At 47.5% G+C, this 19,782-nt stretch overlaps 1 protein-coding gene across 2 annotated transcripts; it reads right to left on the reverse strand.

Annotated features, from left to right (window-relative positions):
* Positions 1-64: 64 nt before the first annotated feature.
* DPCD (deleted in primary ciliary dyskinesia homolog (mouse)) lies at positions 65-19,750 on the reverse strand. 2 transcript variants are annotated; one of them, XM_028167730.2, is made up of 6 exons: positions 19,626-19,747; positions 14,735-14,815; positions 8,357-8,481; positions 7,879-8,012; positions 870-972; positions 65-392 (listed from the first exon to the last, which is right to left on the reverse strand). In XM_028167730.2, the coding sequence occupies exons 1-6, from the start codon at positions 19,687-19,689 to the stop codon at positions 288-290; spliced, it is 612 nt and encodes a 203-aa protein (XP_028023531.1). In that variant the 5' UTR covers positions 19,690-19,747; the 3' UTR covers positions 65-287. The 2 variants fall into 2 exon arrangements, with proteins under 2 accessions (XP_028023531.1, XP_007187375.1); XM_007187313.3 differs by lacking the exon at positions 14,735-14,815 and having other exon boundaries at positions 19,626-19,750.
* Between the last annotated feature and the right edge of the window lie 32 nt (positions 19,751-19,782).

Consider the following 19,782-nt stretch of genomic DNA (forward strand, 5'->3'; position numbering starts at 1 on the left):
GGAGAAGGAAATGTCATCAGCAGCACCCTCCCTGGGGGCAGAAGCATCAGAGGTGGACAAGAGGGCAGTGCACCCACAGTGACTCAGAATTACTTTACTCAGGAGAGAAGACCACGACTCAGGGGCTAGGAGTGCCCTGAGGCCCAGTTCTTACAGAGCCTGGACAGCTCCTGGGAGAAAAGAGGCTGCCCCTGTGCCAGAAAGGCCCAAGCCTCGAAGTCTCAGAGGCGTCTACAGGAAGAGCCTCACCCACACTCAGCGCTGGAAGTGCAGGCCTCAGGGGTCCGCTACTGAGTCTTGCAGTCCCCATCACTGCTGTGGGCCGTCTTTACCTTCTTCAGCTCCTTCTGCAGCTCTGACTCAGCTACTAGGACCTCCTTTGGCTTCTGGTACTGTGGATGGAGCCAAGGAGAGGACATGATTCAGTCACATCACCCCTCCCTACACACACGCACACACACACACACACTCTCTCTCTCTCTCTCTCTCTCTTTCTCTCTCTCTCCCTCAGGGCCCCTTCTACCCCCTTTATTCAAAGATGAGGAAATTGAGGCCTACAAGGTTGAATGATTTGCTCAAGGTCACATGGCTGGGTAGGGGTAGGCCTCTGGACCGTCTAGAACCCCAGTTCTGTGGATTCCACCCCTCCCCATCACCCTCTATCCTCTTCCAGCTATGATTTTAAAATCAGGCTCCTCCTGAGCCCTCACCAGCTCATGCCATGCTGAGGCAGACAGGCCTGTTCTCTAGCAAGCACACCCCAGGAGTAGCTGGGGCTGGAACTGAGGACTCCAGTAGGATGGGAAGTGGGCAGGGGAAGAAGGAGCCTTTCCCTGACATAGTGGCCAAGAAGTCTGAATGACTCTTACGGAGATGACGAGGGTGCAGTTGGCATGAGCAGAGCTCAGCAAGGAATCATCCAGAGGCAGCTGATATCTGTCTAGGTCAGGTATTGCGAACTTCTTGTAGTACCTGTGGGGACACCAAGAGGCCATGAGAACACCCAACAAAGTGACCCCAACAGTTGGGCATCAGGCCCTCTGATGCCAAACTTCTATACAATTCCCCCCACACAGCCAAAGAGGAAGAAGGGAAGCCAGTTAGAACGCCAGTACTTTAGAGCTTAGTGGTCCTGGAAGGAAAAGAATGAAAGGCCTTATGGCCAGTCCAGCAATGGAACAGGGCCAGTCATAATTCCTTGATTAGACCAGGGGTCAGAATGACTCATACTTCAAGCTCAGTCCTCCCAAAGACACGTGGAAAAAGCCTCCTGGAATACACAATTGGCTCAGGCGAGCCCTACCTCCTCAGCACCCGAAGAAAATGGGATATGTGTGCTAACAAGAAACAGAATAAGGACATCTAGGGCTGTCCTCGAAAGCTGGGGACTGACAGTTGGCACTTACGTGGCACTTTACTGAGGACCTCAGCTACCTTTTCCTCTTTTGGGGTCTTTCAAGGCCTTGTTAGCCTGACTCTACTTGTAGGCCAGAGAGGGGAGTACATCCACAAGGAGAAATATCCCTAAGAGAACAAGCCATGGGACTCATCAAGGAAGCTGGATCTCTGGGGCCCTGGATTACTTTGCTGGCCCTGAGACCCCACTCCTCCATTTTCACATACCACACTCGGTCCCCCTCATCGGCAGGTGGCAGTCCAGAGATTGATGATCCCTTTTAGTAAAAAAACAAAACGACCCTGGGACCTCCCTGGCCGTCCAGTGGTTATTCTGCTCGCTTCCGATACAGGGGGCGTGGGTTCGATCCCTGGTCAGGGGACTAAGATCCCACATGCCGCGCGGCACAGCCAAAAAACTAAAAAACAAAACAAAACAAAAAACAAACCCAGATAGCAACATTCAACCCATAATGTCTATAATTTGACCTCCTTTGCCAAAGAGGAAACTCAGGTTCAGAGAGGTGAAATATCTCGCCTGGCTTCACAGCCAGTTGTCAGTAGAGCCAGGATTAAAGTTCCCTGATCCTGGTCTGGTGCTTATTACACTGGAGCACAAGCAATGGCCTCCTCACCTCTAGCAATAGGACTGTTTGGCATTTTCCTTGGTGGAAGTATGACCTAGGCTCTGGCCAGTGGCTACCAGACCTGTCACCCAGGCATGGCATCACTGCTGCTGCAAGGTTATGTGGGCTGGGCAGGGAAATGCTGCAGACAGGTACAGACAAACTCAAGTGAGGGGCCTGGAGAGCATAGGGCTTTTAATATGTCAGAGGGGCCTGGTCGTTGTGGCAGGTACCCCCAGTCCACTTCAAAAGCCCTGATGCCCTGGGGACTCAAGAGAGTTGACATCAATGCAGCACTTCTGCCCTGCTCTCCCTGCCCAAATCCCTCAGTTTAGTGAAGGCTCTCAGGGCCCCTATCCTCCAGGTTCCTCACTCCCCGCCAAGGTGCTGGGACCCGTGGCAGGAAAAGAATGTTTACTTAAAGGCTGACAGTTCAAAAGGAGTGGGGGCTGGGGGATCCTAATGGCACCACAAGTTTGCTTTATTTTCCAAACTCTGCCCCAGGGACAGGTGATCCATCTGCCTACAAACCGGGGTGGAATGTCGGCTTCATCCTCTTCCTAGCCAGCCCAGGCTAAGGGCTCTTTCTGGGGCCTCTGGTCTGGCCAGCAAAGGTGGCAGACGCTGATAATAGGGAGGGAGTCAAAGGTTAAACAGCAGAGATTAGATGAACACAAAGGCTTGTTAGGAAGTGTTAACATCTTCCCTGCAAACATACACAAGAAGCAGAACCGGGAGAGAAGCAGCCTGGCACACACAGCTCAGCCGAACCCAGGGGGACTGTGTAAGGCCTTGCTGCGCAGAACGTGGGGACATCCTTTCTGCCTACCTGGCTGTGTGCCGGGGAGGGGGGACAGGGACACACCTGTGTACTCTGAGGGGCACAAGGCACATTCCCCAGGCAGGGGTAGTAGGACTGGAAAAAGAGTCCCAGGGCTTGGTCTCAACAGCAATGACAAGATCAAAGGGAACTTGAGTTGCATGACTTACCCCAGCTTCCCTGTTCTACTCCCATCACCTCTCACGAGGTGGGGGGATGGAGGCAGAGGAGGTCTGGAGGCTCAGCTCTGTTATGAGTCCATTCTAATGGATTTAGTTTATTGGCTGAGGTTAAACCATTTTCCTCAGGGGCTCCTGATGGGCAGTCTTCAAGGGAGTATGGGGCATCTGCTTTCTCTCCTCAGGGAGCAGCCCACACTCCCTTATCTCCATCCCTGGCCTTGGGGTTTGCCCTGAGAAGAACCATGCTTCACTTTCTCACCAGCACCTGGACTGGAGAGGGACCCACTGTGCTTCTGGAAAAGCCCAAATGCTCAGCCTCAGGCAGCCCTAGGTAGGCAGCAAACATTTCTTAGGCGTCAACTGTGTCCCAGACCTTGAGCTATGAGCTGGGGATTTAAGGACGAAGAAGAAACAGGCCATATCGCTGCCCGAGGAGACCCTGTGTTTCTGCTGAAAGCTAAGCCTTTATAGTGTGGTGGTTCCTGGACTTCTCGCTGATGCACAACAACCCCCATTCTCACCTGCCGCCTTCACTGTCCTTGGTCTCAGCCACACAGTGAAAGGTGACATTTATGAATGCTAAATCTGTGCCAAGCCCTGTTCAACACACATTGAATCCTCAAAACAACCCTCTCAGGTTGGTTGCTTCTGTTATCCTCTTTTACAGAAGAGTAAACTGAGGCACAGGGAAGTTAGGTATCTTGCCCAAGTCATAAAACTGGTAAACGGAGATACCCTTATTACAGTGATAATCCCCCCAATCTCCTGACCGCCCCCCCCCCTCCATCGCTCTACATTCTCACCTCAAAGTAACAGACCACCTGGTCTAGGTTCCCTGTGTCTGTCCAAGGATGGGGCAGATATGGGGGTTAGTCTCCCCCAGGACCCAGCCACCCTGCAGGTCTCCTGGGCACTCCATCTAACACAGAGTGGGCTTCCTTTCTGAATGTAAAAGTGTCCAAAAGATGTACATGCAAGCAAGGCTCTCAGGAGGACTCCTGGCCCTGTCCTGTGACTCTGGACAGGCCACTTAACTTCCGGGCCTCAGTTTCTTCCTCCAAATTCCTTTCTAAAAATAAAGGAGCTGCCCTAGATGAACTTTCAGTCACTGTCAAAGGGACTGGAACAGGCCAACTCTGTATCTCTCTCAAAACTGTGCCAAAAGGACAGCTCCTTCACTTTGGCTATTTCAGAAATGATCCACTGCACCCTATCACTCTCTCTCTGCTGTCTCCCCTTCCCAATTCCCAGTCCTTTCCCAACCCATTCTCCCTTTTAGTGAACTGAGAAAGGGCACAAGAGGCCAGGCCTTTAGAGAGAGACTCTGGAGGAGGCTGAAAGTAGAAGCAGGATGGCTGTGGAGTCACATGGGCCACGCCCCACACACCTCCAGTGGGTGCTCTGCACACCTGCACACAGGCTCGGCCAGAGTGGTCGAGAGAAGCCTCTAGCCAGTCCGTCCCTTAGAGAATCAGTCGGCAAATCTCCCCTTCTTTCTTAAACATCAACACTCCAGGTAAACTGGTCACCCCTGCCTACAGTAGCCCCTTGTAGAGAGTCACAGCGCACATTCACATACTAAAGGCACTCAGAAGTCCTACCAAAGTGAGTTTCCTAAACTTATTTGACCACAGAATCCTCTTTTCTAGAGATGCCTATTAACACTCCCACAGTGTTAGTATTACCGATGTCAAATCAGCCAAGCTCTCCTCAGGTTCTAATTTTCAAAGAATTGTTGAGGGCCTGCTTCAGGCCGGGCATGGGGCTGAGTGTTTGTACATATACGATTTCATAATTCCCCAAACAATCTGTGACGTACGTATGAGTATTCTCCTATGATATATGAGGAACCCTTGCCCAAAATGCTACGGGTAATACGTGGCAGAGGCCAGATTCAAGCTGACATCTTCCTACTCCACATCCTAGTTCATTCCACTTACAGCTGCCAGCTTCTAGGCTGAGGCTAAGAACCTTCTTTCTGCACAAACACTCTTATTGGGAATAGATGGTGCCACAATGGGATCCTGGAAAAGCACTTTCTTCCTTCCCTGATTCATCCCTTGCTATTACCTGGGGCCAAGGACATAATACACTGGAATCAATTCCTTCAAGAGAAATGGCCAACCCAGTTATTCAGAGACAAGGCAGGTATAGACAAAGGAACTCTGGCTTTTACTGGTAACCATAATCCAGAATATCAGAATCGGGGCAGGCATGGAACCTCCAGGTGAAGGAAGTCAAATCAGAAAAGCCACAGTGTGATGGAAACTGAAGAGGCCTGGGCACTGAAACCATCACTAACTATCCCTTCAGTAAGTCAGTTCATCATGCTGACTTTATAGATACATAATCATTCATATATAGCACAAGAATAAAAATACATACCCTGGGGCTTCCCTGGTGGTGCAGTGGTTGAGAATCTGCCTGCCAATGCAGGGGACACAGGTTCGAGCCCTGGTCTGGGAAGACCCCACATGCCGCGGAGCAACTAGGCCCGTGAGCCACAATTACTGAGCCTGCGCGTCTGGAGCCTGTGCTCCGCAACAAGAGAGGCCGCGATAGTGAGAGGCCCATGCACCGCGATGAAGAGTGGCCCCCACTTGCCGCAACTAGAGAAAGCCCTCGCACAGAAACGAAGACCCAACACAGCCATAAATAAATAGATAAATAAATAAATAAAATTTAAAAAAACATACCCTGTCCACCACTGGATGGTGTGATGATCAGAAAACAGATTTTTAAAGTATCTTGAAAAAGCTAAACACTGCTCAAAGGAATAGCTATTGAGTTCTGTATATTTAGGGGTAGTAAAGGTATAGGACATCTACTCCAGGTAGAAGATGAAAATGCCACTAGGCTCAGGAAGAGCCTGTTAGGGGTTTAGCAGCCTCTCACCTTCCTCCCAGCAGAGGATCCTGAGGAAGGCTGTGCTGAGCCAGGCTGGGCCACTGAACCTGAGATCTCATTGTAGGCTCTGAGGTGGGCACTCACATACTCCTCTCCCCTCTTTGGGAATCCAATCCCGGCCCTGCTCCCTCTGGGGCACTACTCCCATCCCACCTGGCCTTACCCATCAGTTCAAAAATATCTCCCCCTGCCTTGGGCGCCGGAGTGGGCCTCTGGTCATGGAGCGCCTGGCCAAGAGCGCCACCTATGGCTGAATACGCACAGGAGATGGGACCCAGAGGATCTGCCTGCAGATGAATTTTTTGGTGAGCTAGCTAGCCTCTCTTTTCTCACTCCCTGGTAATCACATTTCTGCTTGGTATCTGTATTCGACAGTGACCTCTGGGGGACAAAAGGGAGGCAGCAGCCAGCTCCACAAACTGCTGGGCTGCAGATTCAAGTGCTATCAGAAGCACTTTTGTTCCTAGTTTAGACCCAGGGCCTCTTACGCCAGGGAATGTTTGCTGAAGCACGGAGTTTGTTTTCCTAAAGGCAATTTCTCTGTTGTCTGAAATTACTAAATCCCACTTTAGGCACTGACTGCTGTTAATGATGAGAACAATAACAGGAATAAACTGCCTTTTATCTGAGGGCTTCGAAGTGCTTTATAAACGCAAATCCTTATTATTATGACTTTGTATTTATAGACAAGGCCCACTTCAGGGGCTGCTGGCTGCGTGTACAGCAATAATCCTGAAATTAATTCATTCATCTCTACCCCTTCCCCACCCCTTAACCCTGCCAAAGTGAGAGGGTGTGGGGGTCATAGAGGAGGGCAGAACCCAGGGCTGCACCAGGGGAGCCTGAGAGGCACACTGCTTCCCCGTGGGCATCATGGACCTTGAGGGAGATGGGACAGGAGGCTGGCACCACACCACCTGAGAAGATGGACAAATAGCTGGGTCTTCCTTACTGCTTGTAAACCAGTGGATGGATGGTTAGACCTCTGGCCTAAGCTTAGCACCCCATGAGACATGTTGGGTGGCTTCACAGTCTGTGGACCAGTAACTCATAAAACCTCCCATCTCACTGCCCCAAATCTATTTCATGGGAGTTGGTCCTATTCTGAAATCCCTCTGACTCAGGTCATGACTGAGTCATCACAGGGCTCTTCTCTTCTCCTGTGATCAGTCAGAGCTCCAGAAACCCAAACGAGATCAATGCATTTCCAAGATGATCAGCCCAGAAGCAGCTCTGCCAGGATCAGATCTCCACCTTGGTCACCTTCTGTCCCCTCAACCCCACATTTTGCCTTCCCCTAGCAGACCATGAGAAGAGGAGCAAAAGGAAGTCTAGTACCCCCTTTGAACATAATGCAAGAGACTTCATGCAAGAGACTTCCAAGAGGCCAAAGCACCGGCTCACTGTCCCTCAGTTCAGGGAGGGATAGGTTTGCTGCTCCCAGACCAGTACTTGAAAGTTCGGTAACTGCCACCTCAGACAGGTGCACCTTCCAGGCCATGGCCCCCTGCCAGCTCCAAAAGTGATGTTACCAGGCCAAGTTCATCATGGACTGGATCCAGCCAGAGGTCAAGGCACAATAACCTTACAGCAGAACCACTTAAGATCACAAGGCAATGGCCAGGTGATTCCCTCATCCTCTCATTCATCCAGCAAATATTTATTGAGCCCCAGTATGTGCCAAGTACTGGGCCAGATACTCATTGTTCAAATTTCCCTGCCCTGGTGGAACTGATTACAATATTCAAGCTGGTCCTGCAGAGAGAAAGCCCTTCAGCTTTTAGCACCTCCTACAGGACTTTAGTGAAGCTCTCCTGCCTCCCTCAGAGCTGGACAGCAGGCTTCTCTGCCCTCTGAGGTGGGGAGCCGTCTGAGCCCTAACCCCAGGTCATACCGCACCCCCACCTCGCGCATACACAAGCAGGCAGGTGCCCACCATGCCACTTACTTTTTGTTGGTTGTTCTGACGACAACACAGCGCTCCTTCTGGTCCACACAGACACTGTAGACATCCTTAGGGTATGGGAGGTTTCGAATTCGCCACTGGAAACTCATCTTGGTGTCCTTGCGCATGAAGATGGGCTGCAGAAGGCAAAGCCAACTTGAGGACTATTCTTGGAGGGGGGTGGGAAAGGATGGCTCCCCCCTCCACAAAGCTCTATCAAGGGGCACAGTGGGAGACCCTCAGCTCTTCCCCACAGCTCCCCTCTGATACTGCCATTGCTGTGACATTCTAGGCCTGGAGCCCTCGCCCTGGGATGACTAAGCCAAAACACTTTGGGTACTCATTGAAGCAAACATTTCTAGAGCACTGTGTCCAGGTGGGTACACTGGAGATGAGGAGGTGAACAAGACATGGCGCCTGCCCCCGAGGGCCAGCAGCCCACTCCCCCAGCCTCCCCAAGACACCTGACAGACAGACATACATTGGAATTGCTTTCCGTGATGAGTTCAGGCCCCAGGCTCCCTGCTGCTGGGAGTGCTGGCTCTCCCACCTCAATCTGCCACTGGCCCAAGGCGCCCAGGGCACTCTTCACACGCCATTTCCTCACTGAGGAGAGAAGGAAGCAGTGGGATTATGGGGAAGAAAGGTACTCTGCTTCTTTCTGCTGAATCATCAATATCACATTAGGTAACTGGAACAGGATAAAAGTGGGAGCTACCGGCTTTTACACTGGCTTTATCCATCTGAGCAGGGACCTCACAACCTCTGAAATCTCAGGAGAGTATTTCAATATTAGACAACTTGTAAAGCCCATATCATGGGTGCTCACACAAAAGGAATTAGAACAAAGCTCTGAAAGGCGCCAAGTGGAGTTCAGAAACCCCCAGGTGTGACTTCATGCAAAGGGAAGATGTGAATGTTAGGAAAAGTGTAGCTACGAGTAACAGGGAAAATGTGGATCCCCAAAAGTGTGAGCTGACATGCATTTTTCCCTCTAAAAATGGGCAGAGGAAAAATGAATTAAGAGGGTGAAAGCTGATAGGCAGATTTGTCTCATGATTCAGAAAGTCCAAATATAGAAATTCACTCATCTCAGGTGTACATGGCTTAAAACAAAAGCCCCGGAGTTGTATTTACAGGAAATTTTAGGCACACACCATATTTTAAATGCATTATTTATAAAAGATCTAATGTACATTTTTTATAGAGTGGAATCATCCTTTTATAATGCAAATAATCATCTCTATTTTACAACCCAGATGTTTGCATAAAAGTGAAAAGACTAATGCAGTAGACACTAACTGAAAGCCCCTGCTGGGATGCTCAGGAACCCCGCTCAGCCCTGTCACAGTGACTACCGTCAGCACACCATGGCCACGGGGGGCTTTCCCGAGCGCAACCCCTCTGTTCCTTCCCTGCCCGCAGCAATGGGGGTCTTCCAGGTGGCAGTCCCAGTGTTGCTCCAGGTCAGCAGCCTTCCTGAAGCTGCTGTGAGGAACCAAACAACTCAGAAAGTGCCTGGCGTCCTGTCACAGTTGCTCCTTTTTCTGGGCCGGGGGGTGAGAGCTGCAATGCGATTCTCAGGATGGGTTTCTTTGAGACCTTCTGGGCAGCGGTGCCAAACCCAAACACCCTCATGCTCTAAGTAAGGCACACAAGCTGAACACAAAAGTATGCGGCACAATTTGAATTTTCCCTTTAATATGTGCTTTTATAAGGTCTGGTGCATTCTGCAGTGCGATTTTATTACGTCTCAGGGCCAAAAACTCTCCCTAGAAACACATTTCCAAGTTTACAATGAAAATTAATAAGGAAGAGTAAAACTTGGAAATATGCTTTAAAGGCAACTTTTTTCTTTTTCTCACAAATACTTCTTCTCTCTTAAGTGAATGGACTGTGACCAGAAGTATATCCAAATCTATTCATGTAATACTTCGCTTAACTGGAAGCCAGCCTTCTGGGCTGCAGTGTTCACAGTTGCAAATTCAGAAGCGACAAATGCCTCTAAGTGGCGGTTTCCTGTGACAAGACCCATGTATCTCACGCTTTATTGTAGGAAAGATCACTCCCAGATTCTCACTCAGACATGTATAAAATGCTGTGTGTAGAATAAGGCAGGAAATTAATTTTTTCCCAGGCAAACTGACAACAGCATGACGGGATAGCTCACATCAAGGGCAGCAACAGAACTAAAAAGGATGTGGGACCATTTGGTGTGAGGACAAACAAGCATCCTTAGACCCTGACGGGATCACGATATAATAGAACACAGTCATCACAGAGTTTAAAGGTGGAGGTTCCTTTAGAAAGCATCTAGTCCAGTACCTGTATTTTTCAAATGGGAAACAGCATTTCTTCCCTGCCTGCTCTCCTTCAACCCTTGCCACCACTCTCCAGGGGAGAGTATGAAGAATTACCAAGGCTCAGAGAGATACACTAGGGCTTCCCTGGTGGCGCAGTGGTTGAGAATCTGCCTGCCAATGCAGGGGACATGGGTTCGAGCTCTGGTCTGGGAAGATCCCACATGCTGCGGAGCAACTGGGCCCGTGAGCCACAACTACTGAGCCTGCGCGTCTGGAGCCCGTGCTCCGCAACAAGAGAGGCCGCGATAGTGAGAGGCCCGCGCACCACGATGAAGAGTGGCCCCCACTTGCCACAACTAGAGAAAGCCCTCGCACAGAAACGAAGACCCAACACAGCCATCCATAAATAAATAAATAGATAGATAGATAGATAGATAGATAGATAGATAGAAGGAAAAAAAAGAAAGATACACTAACTTGTAAAAACCACAGCTAAAATTCAGGTCTCCTAACTTCAAGACCAGAATTTGAATCATTAGTAAAAGGCTAACTTGTATTCTATAAACATTCAATAAGCATATATGATATTTTAAAAGGTTCACTTTAAAAAAAAAAAGTAGCTCTGTTTTTTGTATTTTAGCATTTAAAGGAAAAGCTTCAATTATTTGAAAATGTATTGATAATTTATGAAAAACACCTAACTATCTGGGGCTGGATAAGTGAGGCGTCCTGTAATCATGGACCCTGTTAAATCATGTGTCCTGAGGCATGATGCCAGTGTGGCCAGGAGAGGCAATTCCGATACCAGGATTTCCTGTCTACTCTTTTATCCATGGAATACTGGGTTTGGAACAGAAACCTTCCCAAGGAGTACCCTAAGGAGGAGGAAAGTCAGCTACTGGTTTCCTTACTGCTGACCTTGAAAGCCACTCAGGTCACAGAAATTTGGACCCTTGGCTGTTTCGCTTTTTTTTTTTTTTTAACACCTTGGAATTAAGTTCTTTGTTAGAATATGAAGAAAGTCTCTGTATTCATTCCCTTGTGAGATAAGATCCAACAAATGAATCGGTGAAGTCCTTGTTATTTCTCCCATGGGCGTGGGCATGAATGCACACATGCAAATACACATTTTGTCTTGTCTTTCTTGTCCTGTCTTTGTTCCTGAACTCAAGGACAGCTCCTGCGGCAACAGAAGACTGTTTCCACCTGCTGTCACTCTGATTTGATTATATGTTAAACCCAAACTGGTGTGTGCAAGGCAGCTCCCTGGGACGCTGTCATATCTTCCCGGCTGAGCCAGGGCCAGTCCTTGGAAAGGAGACTTTCAATGACCCTGTAAAGGGTCTGATGGGGAATATATGAAGGAGGCAGCGCCTGGGGCCTTTTTCCTAAGTCAGCAGGAAGCAGGCTGATGTCCCAGACTGCTGAAAGGAGGCCCCATCTTTCAGGTGGGCTGGAAAGTGGAGGTCCTAAAGGCCTCTTTCCCCAGAGCTCCAAGCCCTGGCCCACTTCCAATGTGGATAATTACATTCCCCTTTCCTAAATACTCCCTGCAGCTTAAACTGGATGCAGGATTCTTCTTTTCTGCCCTAAAACACTGCAACATTGCTATGTGGCTATTAAACAGCTGCCACGTCCCATCCCTGAGGAGGCTGAAGGGAATCGAGTGGGTCATTTATAAAGCCGGTGAAGTGCTTGGGGATGAAAGTGCTCAATATCCTCCAAATGCAGCCTGGGGTGGTTAGGCTGGCGGTCAAATACCAAAGCAGATTAAGCCGGTAATCCGAATGTAATCGCTGGGGGATGGCCTGCCCTTCAGCCGCTGCCCCCCTGGACATGCTGTGTTCTTCTAGGGCTGGTTTGATGTTCCGATCATTGTTATGGGGCCCTTCAGTTTTTTCCTCTATGAATACACATACAGCATTCACTGTTGGGGGTGGGAATGAATAGCACTGAGAGGGTAGAAAAAAAATATGACACTACTATGCTTATTAACACCGACCGGAAGAGCTCCGACCCAGACAGATGTCCTATTGGTAATTCTCTCTGTAAATTACTTTCTGGGTTTTTCGGACAGAAAACCAGTTTGGCCAATTATCCAATTTGTATAATTAGCTGAGAAAATGAAAGTATTACCATTTACACCCACAAAAACCCTGTCCATATTTTGCTTCAAAGAATGCACAAATGGAAGTCAGTTCAGGCCCTGGGATTATTTATACTTAAAAATGAAAAAAAAACAGTACTTTGCAAGCTGGCGGAGGTGGGGTGGGGTGGTTGGAGATGGGTGAGAAAAGGATCAGCTGTTCAAAGGGCCCAGTGGTTTGAGCGGGGTGTTCCTTGCCGCCCATCTCTGTCCTGCTCCCTCCAGCCCCTACTTGGGTCATTGTGGGGAGAACAAGATTTAGTAAGAAAAGAAAACGGGATTAAATAACCTCAACTCCCAACAGAATGTTCTTGTGGATTAAAGCATGGGTTCTTCATCAGATAGACCTAGGCTTAAATCCTAGCTCTGTAACTAACCAGCTGTGTGATTCTGAGCAAGGTGCTTATCCTCTTGAAGCTTCCATTTTTCCCGACTGTTAAATGAAGACAGCAGTAACCTACCACACTGGGCTGTAATGTGGTTGGTTCGTGTAAACCACTTAGCATGGCGCCCAATAAAAGTTACGGCATTGCGGGCTTCCCTGGTGGCGCACTGGTTGGGAGTCTGCCTGCCAATGCGGGGGACACGGGTTCGGGCCCTGATCTGGGAGGATCCCACATGCCGCGGAGCAACTGGGCCCGTGAGCCACAACTACTGAGCCTGCGCATCTGGAGCTTGTGCTCTGCAGCAAGAGAGGCCGCGACAGTGAGAGGCCCGCGCACCGCGATGAAGAGTGGCCCCCGCTCGCCGCAACTAGAGAAAGCCCACGCACAGAAACGAAGACCCAACACAGCCAAAAATAAATAAATAAATAAATAAATAAATAAAATTAAGAAAAAAAAAAAAGTTACGGCATTGCTATCATTAGGTAAACTTTAGTCAGACAACATTCTCCTATGAACCTCCATTTCTACTTTTAAGAAAAAGGAGTTTGGAGGCCACTGTCTATTCTCCACCTGCCAAGAGGGAAAATGACAAGTTCATGTGGGATGCTACAAATGAAGGGACCTGGACTTTTTTTCATTTTAATTTCATGTCCAAGCACAACTAAGAGGCCTTGGGTTTTATTTGTTTGTTTGTTTTTACAGCCACAGCCCCGACAGCTGTATTATTTGCTCTGTGTGGAGAAGAGAGGTGACGCTGGGGGCTGGGGGAGAAGAGCTGCCGCTAGTCCCCGGCCTGGTGATGGTGGTGGTCAGCCCACGTGACCTCTGCTTTCATAAGCTCACCCCTGTTAGGCATTCCAAGGCTGTCACCCCTTGGGAGCGCTATAAATTACAATGGTTTGTGAGGATATTACTACTGTATTGGTTTCCACCAAATCAGTGTCATATGCTAAACACATCAAGATTTTTAATAGCACCAGACTAAACCAATTGGGACTGGAACCCAAGCAGCTCATAATAAGGAGGGATCAACACTTCACTCTGCGGCTGAACATGCACAGGACACATATTTTAAGACTGGAGACTAAGAGAATGCAAACCAGTGTAATCCGTGTTGTCGGTTCTAGACATTTATGAGCTGTCAGAAAAAGGGAAAAAGAAATTCCCTCGCCAATACTACCTGTCGATCAGGCCCAGGAAGAAATTAAAGTCAAGAATAATGACAAGAAAATAACCCAGCCCATGATTCTATCATTGGTCTTAGCATTTCAGGTGAAATTTAATAAAGAGACCAACTCCCACTGCTGACAGCCTCAGGCCCTGGGTCAAAGAACCAGCCACCTAGCTCTGGGAAGTCGGTTAATGCTGATGTGCATACCTGAGAACAGAGAATGAACAAATCAAATAATTCCCAGAAATCTGAGCTACGGCCCCTATTCATGAGCGTATTCTTAGAGGAAAAGGGCTGCAGGAATGAAAGTGACAATGCTGCAAAATCACCATTTCTACCTCCTACTCCCTTTGATTCAGCCCTTCTCCAAAATGAGGGACATATTTAATAGAGCCACTTCTGAGGCAAGGTCAAAAGCTGTGCCTCTGATTCTTGTTTGTTCCCGATGTGGCTTCAGAAAACAAAACAAAAAAATAGGCAAAAAAACTGCAGGGAAAGCCTGCCCTTACCACTACTCAGCCTTCAAGGCTTACTTCCAATTCCACCTTCTCTGTAAAGCTTTTTCCCAATGGTTTCTTTACATGCCCATTCCCACCTTAGAAGAATTACTCACTCTCTCATTTGTCTGGGGGTGGAGTGAGGTTTACTGGTCAAGCAGACGCCCACTCCATCTCTGGTGTCCAGCCCTGACCTCAGATTATTTTCAGGAACAATCTTGCCTCAAGGGCTTCAGTCTCCCTGAGCTTTCACATGCGGTGCTGGGATCCTCCCTGAAGCCTCAGCTATGCGTGTTTACCTCTGCTTAGGTCACCCCAAGTGTTCCTAAGGGCCCGCTGGGGGCCCCATCACTTACCAAGTAGTTCACTTGTCTTCTCATCATATTCTTCGGCCATTTCCTTCCCATCTGGGAACAAATAGTGCACCTTCCTTCTCCCTAGGCACAAAACAGAGAGTGCCTTACCTCTGAGCCTCCTCTTGCCTTGGGCCTTGCAGGTCAAGAGATCTACCTGGGGGCTTCCCTAGTGGCGCAGTGGTTGAGAATCTGCCTGCCAATGCAGGGGACACGGGTTCGAGCCCTGGTCTGGGAAGATCCCACATGCCACGGAGCAACTGGGCCCGTGAGCCACAACTACTTAGCCTGCGCGTCTGGAGCCTGTGCTCCGCAACAGGAGAGGCCGCGATAGTGAGAGGCCCGCGCACCACGATGAAGAGTGGCCCCCGCTTGCCGCAACTAGAGAAAGCCCTCACAAAGAAACGAAGACCCAACACAGCCAAAAATAAAATAAATAAATAAATAAATAAATTAAAAAAAAAAAAAAAAAGAGATCTACCTGGGAAACACTAACAGCCTTGGGCATGTTACAAAACCTTCCCAGAGCCTCCCACGAACTCCTTGCCAACCATCGCCCACCACTACTTTAGGACATGTCCTGGGACTCATTTCCTTTCTAAGCTTTCTCTGAACATGTCTTTACTCTGCTGATTCTTCTACCAGAAATAGCTCCAAACTTCTTCCCAACTGCTGAACTCCTCCTTGCCCTTCAAAATCCAGCTCAAATGTCACTTCCACTGTGCAATCTTCCTAAACTATCACCCCTAACCACCTTGGCAAAATTCATCACTTGTTTGTTTATGCCTCCCTGGTGCTTTATTCATATCCACAGTGGAGCATTTATCACATACTATGCTTTTAAAAGCATCTGTTTCAGAATGATATCATATTTATCTTTCTCTCCCCAGTTCCTAAAACCAAGGCTATGTGCTCAGGATATTGAACTGGGTTTCCCGACCAAGGCCTCCCTCCAGCCGTGCCCTCGCTCTGCCTTCTTCTGTACACGTCTAGGCCATCCCTATCACACAGCCACACGATGTTAGTCCCCGTGTGTTTTCCTTACAGCATTTACCTTGGTATGATTTTACATGTATTTGTGTGATTTTTGGATTATTGCCTGTCTCTTCTACTAAGGTAAGAGGGGTTTTATCCCCCCTACCTATGGTTTCCCTATCACTTAGTATAGTATTTGGCATATTTTAGGAGCTCAACTAAATACTGATTGAGAGAGTGAATGAACATTGCTTCATCTTTCATTGAAAGAACAGAAGAACCCAATGGCGTCTCTTAGACCAGCTCTTCCACCTATGTAATATAATGCTAAGCATTTTCTTAAAAGTGGCTACATAATTTCCCCTATATTTACAGATAGGTAAGTAGATATAGGTAGGCTCCTCAGTGAGACTAATAACAGTACCAATGCCCAGTAGACAGGTACCTAACGTATGCTTGATGAATAGAGCCCCAAGGCCCTTAACCAGCTAAAGGAGTCACTAGCCAAAACTTGCAACTGTTATCTGATCTACCAAGCCTTTTCACTGTCCATTCACTCCTCTGAGACATAGTTCCCTTGAGTCATTCCGAATTTGTATTCTGGGGAAACTCACCCCCAAATTTGCAGGGCCTCTCAGTAGGCCCCTAGGTTACACCACCTTTACTCATTTGTTTGGCTCATAGAGCTGTAAGAGGTTGTCCTATCAGGAGTGGGGTATAAGGTGCTCCCTGTGAGTAGCTGAGGGTGTCTGGCCTGACTCTCTTCTCCCCTGGAGTCCAGTCTTAAGTGCAGGCAGGATGCAGTGCTTACTATGGGCCAGGCACTTTACATGTTTTATTGCATTTATTCTCACAATAATCCTATGTGCCTCCAGTACTTGTATTTCACAAGTAAGGAAAATTGAGGATTAAAGGTCATGTAACTTGTCCAAGGTCATAAAGCTAGGAAGTGACAGCCCAGGCTTAAACTCACTTGAGGCCAAAGTTGATCCTGTAATAACCATACTAGTATATCTATATGGCTTTAAGGTTATAAGGATGAACAATGTTCCAAGGGTTTATTGTTCATGTTTCTAGTGAATTACCTGTTTAGGCCTTAGCCTATTTTATTTGGGTATTCATCTTTTTCTTACTAATCTGATTGAACTTTGTATATATTAAGCACGTGTCATATATGTTGCAAATGTTCTCAGTTTTAATTGCCCTTTAACTTTGTTTAATGTGGGTTTTCCCAAACAAGTGTTTAATTTTTATATAGTCAATTGCTTTTTCCTTTGTGGTTATTATCCAGAAGTTGTGCTTAGAATATCCTCCTGTACCCAAGATCATATAATATTTATCTATACTTTATTCTAATACATATTTATTCTATGTGTACATATGTATGTGAATATAAAAAATTTTAAGTTTATTACTATGATATTTTGGTGAAAGAAAAAAATATATGAGTTTGTATGCATGGAAAAAATATGGAAGTTTCTGTATGAATATGTCAATTGTGATTATCTCTGCATGGTAGGATTACCAGTGACTTGTTTATTAATTTTTCTTATTTCCACAATGAACATAAATTATTTATGAAGAAGTGTATTGGGTTCTCATTAGCAACAGAAGTGATTCTTGGCGGGAAGTTAGTAGCATCCTACACCCGCTCACATACACATTAGGAGGGTAAATCTACAGGAGAGGTTTGACAAGGCATATACACACATTTGGCTTTTTTTGTTTGTTTTCTTTCTTTTGGTTTTGGTTTGGTGGGGGGACTAACAATGTTGTTTTGTGATGTTACTCACAAAAAAACTTAACGAAGTCCTGACTGATGAAATATTTGTTTAACACTGTCCTTTGACCAAAGGAAGTGAAAGCAGGGACTAGAATAGATATTTTGTACACCCATGTTCACAGCAGTAATTATTCACAATAAAAAAAGTGGAAGCAACCCAAGTGTCCATCGACACACCGGTGGATAAACAAAATATGGTATATACATACAATGGAAGAATGTTATTCAGACCTTAAAAAGGGAGGAAATCAAAATTTCCTCAAGCGACTTGTGACATTTCCTCATTTCCACATGCGACAACATGGATGAACTTTGAAGACATTATGCTAAGTGAAATAAGCCAGTCACAAAAGAACAAATATTGTATACCCCACTTATATGAGGTTCCTGCTGTAACCAAATTCATAAAGACAGAAAGTAGAATGGTGATTACCAGGGGCTGAGGATAAGGAGACTGGGGAGTTAGTGTTTAATGAGTATAGAGTTTCAGCTGAAGATGAAAACGTTTTGGAGATGGATGGTGGTGATGGTGGCATAACAATGTGAATGTACTTAATGCCACAAAACTGTACACTTAAAAAAGGCTAAAATGGTAAATTTATGTTATGTACTTCTTACAATAAAAACAAAACCCACTGTCCTATGAGATAATGTTCAGAATCTTTGGTTTGGCATAAGAGATCTATCACAACATACCTCAATTTATCTGCAATCTCTTTTCATTTTCCACCATTTCCCCTCATCGCTTGAGAAAAGCGTCCTTTTATCCACTATTGCATCCTAGCACCTAGTACCTGACACAGTGTAGGGAGATATTATGACTGGGTGAATGCTTCAGCCTCACTAAATGTTTTGTTATGCCCCTAGTAATCAGCCATATACTTTCACACCTCTGTGCCTTTACATGTGAGTCATTCTTCCTGGAATAACTATCCCCTCTTCTCCACTTAGCAAACACCTATTCATCCTTTAGGACCCATAAACATCACCTCTTCAGTCAGGTCCTCCTTCAAAGAGATAATCATTTTCACCTCTGTGCTCTCATAGCATTTTATAGAAGAGTCCAACCTCTATTTAACACACACGCTTTTGTTTATTTACATTTTTTTCCTGACCACTATGTGAACTCCTGGGACATGTCTTTTTCTTTCTATCTGCTCTAGCACACAACCTGACACAGTAAAAATCATCCCTAAATACTGCATGAATAAATGAGCAAATGACCAGCTGACTTCAATTTCCACGCTTTCTTAACTGGCCTCTGCCTGTGGATGTCAGTCCCTGCTGGTTTCCTGAAAGCTACAGGAATTCAGACCGAATTCATTCTGGCTGCCAAGTGAGTCCAGGAAGGGACCCTGAAGCACTGGCCAGTCCTAGGGTGGAAGAAAGTCAGAACTCCATCCATACCTCTGTGCCCACCTCTTCCAGGACCAGCACGAGGTGGGGGTAGGGGGTTGCTTTGTCTCCTCTAAAGACCCAGGGAACATTTAGAGGTTCACTTACAAACATAACATTACAGCTGGAAAGGACCTCAGAGACAACACAGGTAATCCATCCACCTCATTTTACAGATGAGGAAAATGACGTTCAAACAAGTAAAGAGGCCGACTGGGGAGACCACGGTAAATTAAAGGCAAAGTCGTTAACTAGAGCCCAGGTGTCCTGCCTCTCTATGATACCGGGCTGCTCTCAGCAACAGAACCTCCGGACTGAGGTTCATGGGATCCCAGGTCAAGATCCAGTTGTACCACTGACTGACTGGGGGAGCTGGGGCCGATCTAAAATCCTGGATTTCAGTTTCCTCTTCTGTAAAATGGGGTCAAAACTAACCACCTCTCGGGACAGCGGTGAGGAGCAAATAACAGTGAACGTGAAAAGAATTATTATTTATTAGTAACAGAACTCAGAGCAGAGTGAGGTGGTGTCCAGGAAACTAGGGTGTCCAGAGACGTGTGTTCCAGTCACCTCATCTCTCTGGGCCTGTTTCCTCATCTGCAAATGCAGTAACGGCCCTAGGGGGAGGCCGCGACCTCCCAGCCCTGCCGTCCTGGGCTGAGGCCCTTCCCGGAGGCGCCAGAGGGGAGGGCCGGACCCTGGGGGAAAGGACGAGGGTGCTCGCGGGGTGCCTCAAGTTACCGTCCTGCAGCAGCGCCGTCTTCTCTGCCGCCCGCAGACTCTCCAGCCAACCCCTCACCGCCATCTTCCCTCAGCCCAGCCGCGTGCCCGGCCGCTGCCATGGCAACCGTTCCGCCTAGGGTCACTTCCGGACGACCCGGAAGATGTTCTGGACATT

The sequence above is a fragment of the Balaenoptera acutorostrata genome, chromosome 16, assembly GCF_949987535.1.
Source record: "Balaenoptera acutorostrata chromosome 16, mBalAcu1.1, whole genome shotgun sequence".
Lineage (NCBI taxonomy): Eukaryota > Metazoa > Chordata > Mammalia > Artiodactyla > Balaenopteridae > Balaenoptera > Balaenoptera acutorostrata.

Bases quoted from the DNA above. Each gene is read 5' to 3' on its own strand.
- DPCD (XM_028167730.2), bottom strand. From the start codon at position 19,689: ATGGCGGTGAGGGGTTGGCTGGAGAGTCTGCGGGCGGCAGAGAAGACG. The intron at 14,816-19,625 runs GTAACTTGAGGC...TTTTGTGCCTAG, and splicing joins GACGGCGCTGCTGCAGGACG to GGAGAAGGAAGGTGCACTAT. The intron at 973-7,878 runs GTAAGTGGCATG...GTGTCCCCACAG, and splicing joins GTCAGAACAACCAACAAAAA to GTACTACAAGAAGTTCGCAA.